The sequence below is a fragment of the Xyrauchen texanus genome, chromosome 17 (assembly GCF_025860055.1).
Source record: "Xyrauchen texanus isolate HMW12.3.18 chromosome 17, RBS_HiC_50CHRs, whole genome shotgun sequence".
Lineage (NCBI taxonomy): Eukaryota > Metazoa > Chordata > Actinopteri > Cypriniformes > Catostomidae > Xyrauchen > Xyrauchen texanus.
This window is the reverse complement of record NC_068292.1, coordinates 40,105,676-40,119,220: the sequence shown is the minus strand read 5'-3', so window position 1 is coordinate 40,119,220 and position 13,545 is coordinate 40,105,676. Positions and strand designations below refer to the sequence as shown.

Genomic DNA, 13,545 nt, shown 5'->3' with positions numbered 1-13,545 from the left:
TGCACAGTGTGCTATGGCAATCTCAATGTGATCATATCGTACAGTCTGACAAGCAACAATCTTAAAGGACTGTAAAAATCCTACAGTGTATAACGGGCTTAAAGTGAGAGACTATTAACTGACATTGTATTGAAGATAGTCCGGAACATTCACAAACATTTCACATTTTCTGCTCTGCATACTGAAGAAAGTCCTGAACAGCATGAGGGTGAGTAAATTAGAACAGAATTTAAAGTTTTGGGTGAACTACTCCTTAAAGCATTACCTCAAGATTGAAATCAAAATCACTGCCAGGAATGTTAATAAACGTTTTTGCCAAATTAAAACCCTTCATTGTTAATTTTAACTCATTACAGGTTCCATCCTGGTTCAAGTCCATTATATAGAAGTTGTTTTTGATCAAATCTATTTTGTTGATAATTTATTAATTTACACTGGGGGCCAAAAGTTTGGAATAATGTACAGATTTTGCCATTTTGGAAGGAAATTGTTACTTTAATTCACAAAAGTGGCATTCAACTGACCACAAAGCGTAGTCAGCACATTACTGATGTACAAAACAGCACAATTACTTTTTGAGAAAAGTCATTTTTGATCAAATCTAGACAGGCCCCATTCCCAGCAGCCGTCACTCCAACACCTTATCCTTGAGTAATCATGCTAAATAGCACATTTGGTACTAGAAAGTCAATGGCCATTATATCAAACACAGTTTAAAGCTGTTTGGTTCATTAAATGAAGCTTATCATTGTCTGTGTGTTTGTTTTTGTGTTGCCACAGTATGCAATGGACTGGCATGTCTTAAGGAAAATATTAGGTAAAAAATGGCAAAAAAAGAAACGGCTTTCTCTAGAAACTTGTCAGTCAATCATTGTTTTGAGGAATGAAGGCTATATAATGCTTGAAATTGCCAAAAAAGATTTCATAAAAAGGTGTACACTACAGTCTTCAAAGACAAAGGACAACAGGCTCTAACAAGGACAGAAAGAGATGTGGAAGACCAGATGTACAACTAAACAAGAGGATAAGTACATCAGAGTCTCTAGTTTGAGAAACAGATGCCTCACATGTCCTCAGCTGACAGCTTCATTGAATTCTACCCGCTCAGCACTAGTTTAATGTACAACAGTAAAGAGAAGACTCAGGAGTGCAGGACTTCAAAAGTTTATTTTGAAGAATTCAAAGAAAAAGCACATTTTGAAACAGAAAAACAAAAAGTAAAGGTTAAAGTGAGCAAAGAAACACAGACATTGGACAACAAATAATTGGAAAAGAGTGTTATGGATCTTAACCCCATTGAGCTTTTGTGGGATCAGCTAGACTGTAAGGTGCATGAGAAGTGCCCGACAAGACAGCCACATCTATGGCAAGTGCTACAGGAAGTGTGGGGTGAAATGTCACCTGAGTATCTGGACAAACGCACAGCTAGAATGCTGTAGAATGCAGCTAGAGTGGTGGTGGCATAGTGGGCTAAAGCACATAACTGTGAATCAGAAGGTCGCTGGTTTGATCCCCACAGCCACCACCATTGTGTCCTTGAGCAAGGCACTTAACTCCAGGTTGCTCCGGGGGGATTGTCCCTGTAATAAGTGCACTGTAAGTCGCTTTGGATAAAAGCGTCTGCCAAATGCATAAATGTAAATTCAGAATTTCTTTTTCAAATTAAAATAGTAATTTGTCACGTTATTAATGTCCTGACTATACATTGTGATCAGTTGAATGCCACTTTGATGAATAAAAGTACCAATTTATTTCCATAAGAGCTGTACATTATTCCAAACTTTTGGCTGCCAGTGTATAATATAATTTTACTTAATTCATTAATTTAAAGTTATTCTCTGTGTCAAAAAACAAAACAAACAATAAATGCAAGGTTAAAGGAAAATACATTCAAACATTTCCCAGCAAATGGTAAATCCATGACCCCCCGCAGTACACAAACAGTGCATCAGACGGAGGAACGGTATAGACGACAGTTCCATAGAGACGGCCAGTCCTTGTAGGAGCTTTTTCAGACAACCATTTGCTGCTCCCATCCCTAACCTTTTGACCCTCAACCTAGAGAGGTCAGCTCTGTCAGGGAGCCCATATCCAGCACAGGCCTGTAAATCAAATGTCGGCGGGAACAGCACACTGTCCAGAGTCCCAGCCAGGCATGGCACCATCACTCTCTCTGCTCTGACGCACTATCACCCCAGTTCCCACTGAACCATGCCACGCTGCCAGCCTTCGTGACCCCATCTGAGATACATTAATAATTGGACACACTGGCTTTGTTTTGATGAAGAACATACTTCTCTGTTGTTAAAAAGTTCTCTAAGTATGCAGGTGAGCGTGAATACATTCCCGGACATAATTCATATGGGAAACATAGGCATTGCCACGTGACCTGAATACATGACATAGTATCTCTTGGGGAAAATGAATTACTCTGAGTTTGTTTTTAAATCAAGGATGCATTAAATTGATCAAAATACTGGTGAAAACATATTTCAATTATCCTCACTACTGTTTGAAAAATTAGTGCTTTATATTTTTATTAATTTTAAAATTACATTTTTAGCCATGATGGCAAAGTCACATTTTCAGCAGACATTACTCCAGTGTAAAAAGAATACTGTATACTGTCCCCCAATCTTTAAAATGTGCTTATTTGGTACTATTTTTAGGACAGCTGAAAACAGTTGTGCTACTTAATGAAGTATGGAAATTAAATACAGTGTCTTTTTCCAGTTGCTGGGGTATTGAGTACACTTGTATTGCTTACAAGTCACTTTACACTTCCATGTCAAATTTGGACCATTTTATTTTAATTATTATTATTATTTCTCTTTGTTACACATTTTTTGTTCCCGGTCAAAAATGACCGACCATTGGAAATGAATGGAATAGACTACAAAATACACAAATATGAACTTCTTGGAGCTTCCTAATCCTTTAGATGAGCACATATGTGGATGTGTGTTTGCACACGCAAAGACCTCAGACATGTGCACAAACAAACACACACACAAACAAACACACATACACACAATGTGTGTTGAGCACCTCCTGTTTATTATATTTATGTGTGTCTGTGGGAATTTCAAACACTAATACTCACTGCAATTTGGCTTCTGAGTGAAACAAATTTGCTCATTGCATTCTACAAATTGAGACCTTTCAAACCATTCATAACACATGGCTATTTACTAACTCTGAATATAGTTGTGATAACAAATTTGCAAATTATGAGAATGAAAAAGTTCTTATTTGTAAGCAAATGAAAAAGCATCATGTAAGAATGGGTAGGATCAGCTATATGCATTGTAAGGTCCAGATTCTAAGATTTAAAATGGCACATTTACATTTATGCATTTGGCAGACGCTTTTATCCAAAGCGACTTACAGTGCACTTATTACAGGGACAATCCTGCCAGAGCAACCTGGAGTTAAGTGCCTTGCTCAAGGACACAATGGTGGTGGCTGTGGGGATTGAACCAGAGACCCTCTGAGTAACAGTAATGTGCTTTAGCCCACTACACCACCACCAATCTGGTAAATGTTATTATTTTTTTTTGGCAGACGCTTTTATCCAAAGCGACTTACAGAGCCCTTCTTACAGGGACAATCTCCCCAGAGCAACCTGTACTGTTTACCAGTACTGTTGTATAGACCACTACACCACCACCACTCCATATTTTGTACAGATCAAGTACGTGTTATTAATTTATTATAAAATTATTTTATTTGTATTTTTTTTTTCGCAGGTAGTGATTCATATTAAAAATATGTTCAAAAAAGGAGTACAAAACCTGTCATAGTTATTAAAAGAGAAGTTCTAAGATCTAATGCAATTGAAAATGTATGCAATATGAGACATTTAAAAACAATCTTAGTGGGCCGGTAATTTTTGACCGAGAACACAAAATGTGTTAGCACAAAATGAACACAGGATTAAAAAGAAAACATCAGAGCTTTGAATGTTTTGTACTTTTTTTAACTGAGTATAGAATGCAGCATTTGGGTATTGCCCAGACAGTTGGAACAACAGCACCTGGATCTAAAACCTTTGAATGCTTGCACAGTTTACTGTATATCATTTGAGGTACCGGAATGCCACATGAAAAAACAACATACAAAAAGACAAACTTATGTGCAAAATGTGCAGAGTAACAATAGCACTGTATAATGTGACTATCAACTAGTTGTCCGCAGCAGTTCTGTTCGCTCTAAAAGTTCAGTTGCGAGTCCTGCCAATTTCTTCAGGACTCACAACTGAACTTCAGTTATAGAATGCTGTCACTCTCCTTCATTGCCAAACTATGTAAATATAACTGTATTTGACACTCTAAAACAGGATTGACAAGCATATTTTGCTGCTGTTGGAATGTAGCCACTGTGGATGGAACATTCTTGACTGTATACCCGCCCAACCCCACCTGCTTGATGGGGCTTCCTGTTCTGGCTTGTATCACAATCCTGTATCTTTCAGGCACTGCCGCATCTGGAACTCTAGCACACAAATCACACTTTGTGGGTCATCTGTGCCCTCTCGAGACAGTGAACGTTAAACACACTTTGGCTTGACCTGTGTGGGATCGCCCCAGGTCTCTCTAATGGACAGTCATAAAATGTTCGTGTTGCTGTTTTTCCAGCCAAACGACGACACCACTTGTTTTGATCCCTCACTGGTATTGTGATATGAGTCATCTGTTCCACATGGATGAACTCTCCAGTATCTAATGATGAAGAACCGTTCTCTCCCGAGCTCTCTACTTCTCTTCACTGTAAACAGATGCGATTCCTCATTATCACTGACAATAAACCATCTACATGTGTCAGGAAGCTATAATCAGAGACATTTTACATTGAAACTAATTCCATTTTTTTTTAATTATACTGTAGGTTGGTTGAAAAACATAGATGCTTTCCTAAATCTTTAAAAGATGGAGAAGGGAAAAAAGGTGTTCAGCAAGAGTGAACAAGCCAGTTAAAAAAATACCTCATGCATTCTTGAACATAATTATTATTTTAGTTTTATAATTTTTTTTATGCATTTAAAAGATGCTTTTATCTAACAAAGCTTACAAATGAGAACAAAACAGCAAACGTAATAAAACAAAGGGGGGACACAACTAGAAGCAGGCTGATCTTGCAGTGAATTTGGCAACAGTAGGTTGAAATTTCTTCGGCTGAAATCGGTCTGTGCTTACAGAAATTCAAACTACTGCCCCAAGTGGCCGATGCAGGAAGTGTTGCTGAACATATAGGCACATGTGAGCCCCAGTTTTGGGGTGAAAACCCCACAGAGTGAAGCCAAAAGTGCATCATTTGTAAGTTGTAAATGATGTAATACAGTGAAAAGTAATGCATATTTCAAGAATTTCTTTTACCTAACAGTCAGTGTAATTACATTTTTTTTTTTTTTTTTTTTACATGGAACCTCTGAATTGCACTCAACATTAAAGGAATAGTTCACCCAAAATTGTTATTTCTCTCATCATGTATTCACCCTTATGCCATCCCAGATGCGTATGACTTTCTTTCATCAAATGAAGATTTTTAAACAAATTTCTCAGCTGTTTATAGTGCAAGTGAATGGCTGCCAAAATTGTGAAGCTCCAATAATCACATACTGTAAGTCAGCATAAAAGTAATCCATTAGACATGTTAAATCAATATCTTCAGAAGTGATATGATAACGAATATTTCAAGTCCTATTATCAAGTTCTTTTTAACTATAAATTATCCTCCCTTCTCAGTCAATCTCTACTTTAACTTTCACTTTCACCGTCTTGTGTTTTTGGTGATTCACATTCTTCATGCATATCACCCCTACTGGGCAGGGAGAAGAATTTCAAGCAAAGGAATTAAATATTGATCTATTTCTCAACCACACCTCTCAAATAACTTTTGAAGATATGGATTAAACCACTGGAGTCTTATGGATTACTTTTATGATGCCTTTATGTGCTTTTTAGAGCGTAACATTTTTGGCACCCATTCACTTGCATTGTATGGACAAAAGAGCTGAAACATTCTTCTAAAAATCAGAATTTGTGTTCTGCAGAAGAAATCGGACAAATCTGGGATGGCATGAGGGTATGTACCTCATACATACTAAAATTGCTTCAATGTTTATAAAAGATTTGCATTTTTTTTTTTTTCAAAATTGTAACTATTGCAATTACTGCATATAACAAGGAGTCATTTGCAGAAGTTGAAGAGACACCACTCTACAGTGCACATCAAAGCACATCATGCTGACTTTCTCAAGCTGTACTCTGATGTCATGTTGCCCTCTGGTGGTGCAATTTGTGCAAGCTAGCATGTAACTGCAAAGTTCAGATAATACAGCACAGCACAAGTACAGTATATTTATTTAATGAATTGTTCTAGTTTAGCATTCTGATTGGTCAACACAGTGTTTCAGCCATGCTCATATATACAATATAACCTAGTGACAGCTGTACACACAATATACATGCTCTGGTGATTATCACGAAATCTCAAGAACATGTGTGTTTCATACTTCACCCCAAAATCAGAAGCAATTTGAAATTGTATTTTGTTAAAAGAAAATTAATTCCTCCTTTTAGGCCCCAAATTCACATTAATTACAAAAATGCTTTTTAATTCTCATTGTGATACATTATTTAAATTGCACAGTATTTTTACATCATGATAGATGTTGTTGTACTGCCTTTAAAGCTCATACTACAGTATGAGAATCACCATTGAGAATAATGGGAGTTACAAAAAACTCAAGTAAATTAAGTCACGAAAATAATGGCAAAAATCAAGGGAATCTTCATGCAAAATCTAATAAATATAAAACATGTTTTCATGAGGATTAATAAGCAGTAACTGCCCAGTGGATGAAATTAACTGCTCAATTGACTTCACAATAACAGTTTATTAATTACATTGCAATATTAAACCAATAGGACACTGTAATGGAGTGGTGGTGGCGTAGTGGGCTAAAGCACATAACTGTTAATCAGAAGGTCGCTGGTTCGATCCCCACAGCCACCACCATTGTTTCCTTGAGCAAGACACTTAATCCAGGTTGCTCCGGGGGGATTGTCCCTGTAATAAGTGCACTGTAAGTCGCTTTGGATAAAAGCGTCTGCCAAATGCATAAATGTAAATGTAATGCTAATTTGCTTGTTGCCATCTGATGTCCAAGTCATAAAATTAAAGTTATTGCTTCTGGTGTAAATTAAGCAAGAACCTGGAAGCTTCTTTATAGTACTAAGCCACTCAAAACCAATATGAAATAATTGTGTTTATTCATTTTTGCATTTAGGTTCATAATAAATTAGTATTAGTTTCAGTCATCTCTAGAAAAGACATATGCATGAGGCAAATGTGCAAAAAAAACAGCTGTTCTCTCTTTTCAGATCTCATCATTATACCATTAAATGTCTGTGAAATGACAAACTGCGTCTTCACAGTCACTCTCGACCTGCCTTCAGTTTTTCAGCCACTGTGTTATCATGTTTGGATCCTCCAAGGCACGCAGGGCTTTTGGCCAGGCTGGGGTTGCTGCTCCACTGCTGGGGCGTCTTTGCCTGGATGGCGAGGGCATGAACGCAGGAACTGAGCTCGTCCCGCAGAGTCTCGTTCACAAGCCGATGCCTCTGCAGAAGAGAAAGACCCTCAAACTGAGGACTCACCACCAGAACTCTGAAGTGGGACTCGGAACCAGGGTGCACGGCATGCATGTGGCTTTCGTTTATGACCTCCAGGTGCTCAGGTTTGAGGGCCTGGGTTAGTTTGGTCCGTATGGTGGACTCTACAGGACCACTGGGTTCCATGTGGGGCCGAAGATGGGCCAGCTGTCTGGAGGAGGAGGGACGCAGGCAGCGGAGAGCACTGGATAGCATCAGGCGTAAAGAGAGGAGACCACCTGTAGGAAAACATGCAAGATTTCATTGACCAGAATCTGTACCTGATTTTAGAGACAGACTATCACAAACTAGCAGATATTTTGTTTAGATATCAGACAGATGTTGGTCTAAACATGCACATTTTGGATGGCCCCTTGGGTACAGTAGCACCCCCGATTTAACTCATTATTGCATCTTTTTTTCATCCAATGAATGTGAATGGTGACTGAAACACGTGTGTCCCACAGAACAAAATTAAGTAATGTGGGTTTGAAATAAGGGTGAGTAATTGATTAGACACAACATATGATTAGTACAACAAAACCTCAACAATAGCAATTGTAACAATAGCCAGGTGGGGACAAAAGGATACATTGATCATTTACAAATGTAGTAATATACCAACAGAAGCACTGTTCAGTTTGCTTTGGGATGGTTAGAATATAATATGGTACTATTATATTGAACTAATAAACTTGCACTTATGTATATGATACTTTGCTAACAAAAGCAACAGGTTTATTACATAATACCTATTACAGTCTTTCTTTCATAGTTAAGGAAACCAATTAGCACATGCTGATATGAAAAATCAAAGTCAGATTATATGCTGCTCTGAATACAATAACAAAGATTATACCAAAATGTTGAAGTGTGATTACAACTCCAAAATAAATGAAGAACTGTCTCTGATGAGTTGTTACAAAAACAGCACTGAGTGTCTGTCATTTTTGATTCTTTGAATACAACATTTAGCTGGACAGAATTTGTGTAACAATTCGAAAACAACCTCTCTGACTTTGTTAGTCAAAAGATATTTCAATGGTAAGGTCCATACCTTTTTCCAAGGGATACTATGAACAAATCCATTCCAATAAGAAATGAAATATGGGACTGTAACAACCTTGAATTGCTCTATTATTTTTCCTAGGAATGGTTGAGAAGCACACCTTCCCTATGGGGTCTATAGTGGATAAAGTAACAGTCAAATTAGAATGTTGACCTCTTAAAAGGATTACAGCACCTGAAGGTATTGCGTCAATGACTACTGACAATTCTTTTAGGTATTTTAAATTTCATCAGAAATTCCTTGTAAGATAAAAGAACTCCTTCAGGATTCAAAAGTTGACCTACCAATAAGATTCCATTTTTTACCCTGGGGCCGGTTGCATAAAACTGTTTTAGACTAGTCTTAATAGTTAGTCGTCTAAAATGTTGGTCTTAATTTTTTCAGTCAGTTGCATAAAAACTTAAAGACCAAAATGTAAGACAGCACACCTCAGGGTAACTTTTGTTTACATTCCATTTTGCCATTGAAAATAACTGTCAGCTGAGCCAGTGGGGGCTGAAAGGGGCTTGAGTTGAGACTTGGTTGAAGACTTTGACTTCAAAAATGGTAACAAAATGTTGTGTTTTTAATTATTTGGGTTAAATCACTAAATGTGTTCATTAAAATACATTTTGAAGCATTGTAGTCCTCTAATAAGCAAATATTCTCAGCGAATAAAAAATTTATTGAGCGTCCACTGTAGGACAATTTTTTAAGCTGTTCAGTGTCTTATTTTTCCCACAATGCAATGCTTACTGAAGACAACTGTGAGCTTGTTTTATGCAACAGGCTTTCTATGGCGTCTTTAGCTAGTCAAACTAATTGTTAGATGCATTCTTAAGTTAATGGCTATGTTTATGCAGCCGGCCCCAGTTTTCCGAAAATATAGATTTATTTCTGTTAAGAAATAATTTCTGTTATTCCATATAATATATATATGAGGGGGGAAATTGTGTTTGTAAATTAAGGACCAGGCTAGTATCATCTGTTTATGAAAATGTGTATTAATTTTATTAATTAAAAATTGTACTATTATTATAATTACACATTAAAATAAACTTTAAGCCACCTACTTGAGAAAAAATATACTGTGGGATGGTATTCCAAATAGAAGATGGGGTACTGAGGAATTGTTTTATTTGTTTTTATTTATTATTATTATTATTATTATTTTTATTTATTTAATAATTGGATTAAGATTTAAATAACATTACTTCAACATTGTTGTTTTTTACAGCCATCAGCTGACATTTATTTATATTTAGATAAAAGCCCTGATGCTTTGGAAAATATTTCAATTAAATCTACAGCAATCGAAATTTGTGATTAATCTTTAATAAAGACGGTAGTGTCGTCTGCCAATTGTCTGATTAAAATATGTTGATTCGCAACCAATATACCCTCTAATTTGCTCTCCAGTAAAAAAAAAAGTAGCAAGAAATCAAGAAAAGATGGGAGCATTCAAAAGTATGGAGGCATACAACGCAGTGACGTGACGTCATGTGCAAACAAGCTATACTGATCGTACCGGAAAACGTTAAACGCCCGTGCACCTGACACACGTAAATAAATATCATGGTTCATTTAAAGGGATTTCATACTGTAAAGCTGAAAAGATTAGAAATGACATGTTCTAGATTTGCCTGCATTGTTGTTTAATTTTAATAATATCCAAGTTATGCTATTTAAAATACCATATCGTTGACAGGCATATATAAGCACATATAGACAAATTGTATGAGTGATTACAAATGGAAATCATTTGACTCACCTTTTATAACGTCTTCAACGTGTTTTATGTACAACATACAGGAAGCGACTCAAGCAGATCCGCCTTCTGATGAGGCTGCTGAAGTGTCTTTACTGCCATCTACCGGCAAAACAGAGAATTACACCTTATCTGGACATTGTTTAGAATCAAAATGAGCTTTATTGCCAAGTATTCTAACACATACAAAGAATTTGTCTTGTTGACAGAAGCTTATAGTGCACAAACAATGCAACAAGACGAAAAATGAAGAAAATATAAGTATGTATAGAAAGAACTACATACCACTGCTTCATTATTAACGCATCATAGAAGGGGCTGACCTCCCTTACTAAGGCTTTATATCATAAATCAATGTTTTAGTAACTGTAAAATACATTTATATGTCATCAGAGAGTGCGTATTTGCATCTGGCGCCAAATTGACTCTAGCAAACTAACAGAAGTCTAGCTCGCCCGAAGCACTTGAGAGTTTTCTGTTGGAATCTGCCTCAGTTGCTAGGAATTGGCAAAACTATAATTGCTCTTTTTCACTATTCTTGTTAACTTAAAGCATTTAATATCATTTACTGTTGGCTAGTGGTGACAAAAGACAACTTGGGCTGTGCAACGCAAGACGGCCCTTATTAGATGATTCAGTCAAATAATTCTACTCAATTAACACTGAAATGCTCTTTCATTGAGAGCTATGTCAGAGGGGAAGACTTTCAGTGAATAATAGCTAATATATTGAAATAATACATTTTTGTCTTTTCATGACATTAGTAGGTCGTATGGCTCCAGAAGTCAAAGGATATTGTGCACAAGTTTTATTGACTATATTTAACTTGGCAGTAAACATCACAATCCACTTTCTTTCTGCCCAACATCTCCTAATATAATTTTTTGGGGTCAAATGTTCCTTTAAATGCATACTTTGGTTCTTTAGTGTCCCATGACCCCCAAAAGTTGTTGAGGGGTGGGTGGGGGTGTCGGGGCCCCCTGGAAACTGGCCCCATTGGCCCGGTCGGTAATCCGTCCCTGTGTTGCTTCATTTGCACATTCCTAAATCAAATTTTATGGGTTTATTTCATATCTACATAAGTTTAATAGGACAAAATAGACTGTATATTTCTTTGTAAATGGTCTGCACTTATATAGCACCTTTTTAACCTATGATATTCAAGGTGCTTTACACTGTGACTCATTCACCCATTCACACACATTCATACACCTGTATGCAAGGTCAACCCGCTCAACCAACTGAGCCACAGCCGCCCACATTTTTTGTTTATTACAAAAAATGAGTCATTAAATAGTCTGCACTTATATAGCACTTTTTCTAACCTTAGAGGTTACCAAAACACTTTACACTGTGTCCCAATCACCCATCCACACTCACATTCACACACCAATGGCAACAGAGCTGCCATGCAAGGTGCTAGACTGTCATTGGAAGCAACTTGGTGTTCAGTGTCTTGCCCAAGGACACTTCAGCATGTGGAGTCATGTGGGCCGGGAATCGAACCAGCGATTAGTAGCCGATCCGCTCTGCCACCTGAGCCACAGCCGCCCCTGTGATTAGACTCAATTAAGTCAATTGTGTAAAGTAAGACAAGTACTATATTGCTACAAATGGCTACTATATGACATTGATTTTTCTGTGTGACAATATTGAATTTACAATTATTCCATAAGGGTGCACAAATCTTATGCATGCTATTTCTTACTCAAGGTGGTACTGTTGTTTTAGTGATTGACTTGATTTACATTTGACTTTGCTATATGACGAAGAAGCAACATGAAAGTAAACTATAGCAAGTGAATAGTTTGATTTGGCCATTGTCATTTAGGTGTAATTAGGTTTGTTGTTCATCTATTTAGACTCAAAAAGTGCCTGAAATTTGTAGGTTATATGTTACAAGTGGCAGGAAAAAGTATGTAAATCCTTTGGAATTACCTGCATTTATGTATAAAATGTGTCTTGAAATCTGGTATGAGCTTAATTTAAGTTACAATAATGAAAACACAAACTTTTTTAACTTGTTGTTCTTGTATATATTGAATACAACATTCAAACATTCAGTGTAGTTTGAAAAAAGTATGTGAACCCCTAGGCTAATGACATCAACAAAAGCTATTTAGACTTGGCAAACCTGGCATCCAGTTAATGAAATGAGATTGGAGGTGTGGGTTAGAGCTACTTTGAGTTATAAAAAGCTCTCAAACATTTTGAGATTACTATTAACAAGAAGCATTTGCTGAGGTGGACCATGTCTCAGAAGACCTTTGATCAAGAATCGTTGCTTTGCGTAATGCTGGAAAGGGTTATAAAGTTTTCTCGAAGAGTTTAGATATTCATCTGTGCACAGTTAGACAAAGTGTCTATAAATGGAGATGATTTAGTACTGTGGCTACTCTCCCTAGAAGTGGCCGTCCAGCCAAGATGATTCAAAGGGCACACTGCAGAATGCTCAATGGGGTAAAAAAAATAAATAACTCTAGCGTGATAGCTAAAGATTTGAAGGAATGACTGGAACTGGTTAACATCTCTGTTCATGAGTCTACTTTACGGAAAACATTAAACAGGCATGGTGTTCATGGTAAGACACCACGAAGAAAGCCGCTGCTTTCAAACAAACCACCTTGACACTCCACAACACTACTAGGAAAATGTTTTGTGGATCAATGAAACTAAGGTTGAATGTTTTGTGTTGAACCTGCACCACTACTGTGGAAGCGGGGGCATGGCTGAATGTCGTGCTGTGGGGAGTAAGGCCGGGGGAGATGAGAGGTGAATGATTTCCACCTGTCTTGTGTTTCCGTGAGGAGTGAAAAGGGCAATTGAGAAGAGGGGACAGCAACAGATGGGGAGAGAGCGCCCAGCTAACAAGTTGCCTGTGTGTTGGCCATTTTCCAGTTGAGTCAACTTTCGTTATCGCTGCTAAGCGAACAGTTTTTATTTAAATAAAATAGTTTTTCCTGTGTTGGAATCACGTCTCCTTGTTACAACTACATATGGTGTATAAAAAGCACTGTATACCAACATGAAAACATCATCCCAACGGTGAATTATGGTGGAGGGAGCATCATGAT

General features: G+C 37.2%; 1 protein-coding gene across 1 annotated transcript; it reads right to left on the bottom strand.

Moving 5' to 3' along the window:
• Positions 1–6,132: 6,132 nt before the first annotated feature.
• Positions 6,133–10,553, bottom strand: LOC127658245 (bolA-like protein 1). The gene is made up of 2 exons (XM_052147443.1): positions 10,475–10,553; positions 6,133–7,894 (listed from the first exon to the last, which is right to left on the bottom strand). The coding sequence occupies exons 1-2, from the start codon at positions 10,509–10,511 to the stop codon at positions 7,440–7,442; spliced, it is 492 nt and encodes a 163-aa protein (XP_052003403.1). The 5' UTR covers positions 10,512–10,553; the 3' UTR covers positions 6,133–7,439.
• Positions 10,554–13,545: the final 2,992 nt, after the last annotated feature.

Coding starts and splice junctions, on each gene's coding strand:
- LOC127658245 (XM_052147443.1), bottom strand. CDS start 10,511: ATGTTGTACATAAAACACGTTGAAGACGTTATAAAAG. Junction 7,895..10,474: donor CGTTGAAGACGTTATAAAAG/GTGAGTCAAATG, acceptor GTTTTCCTACAG/GTGGTCTCCTCTCTTTACGC.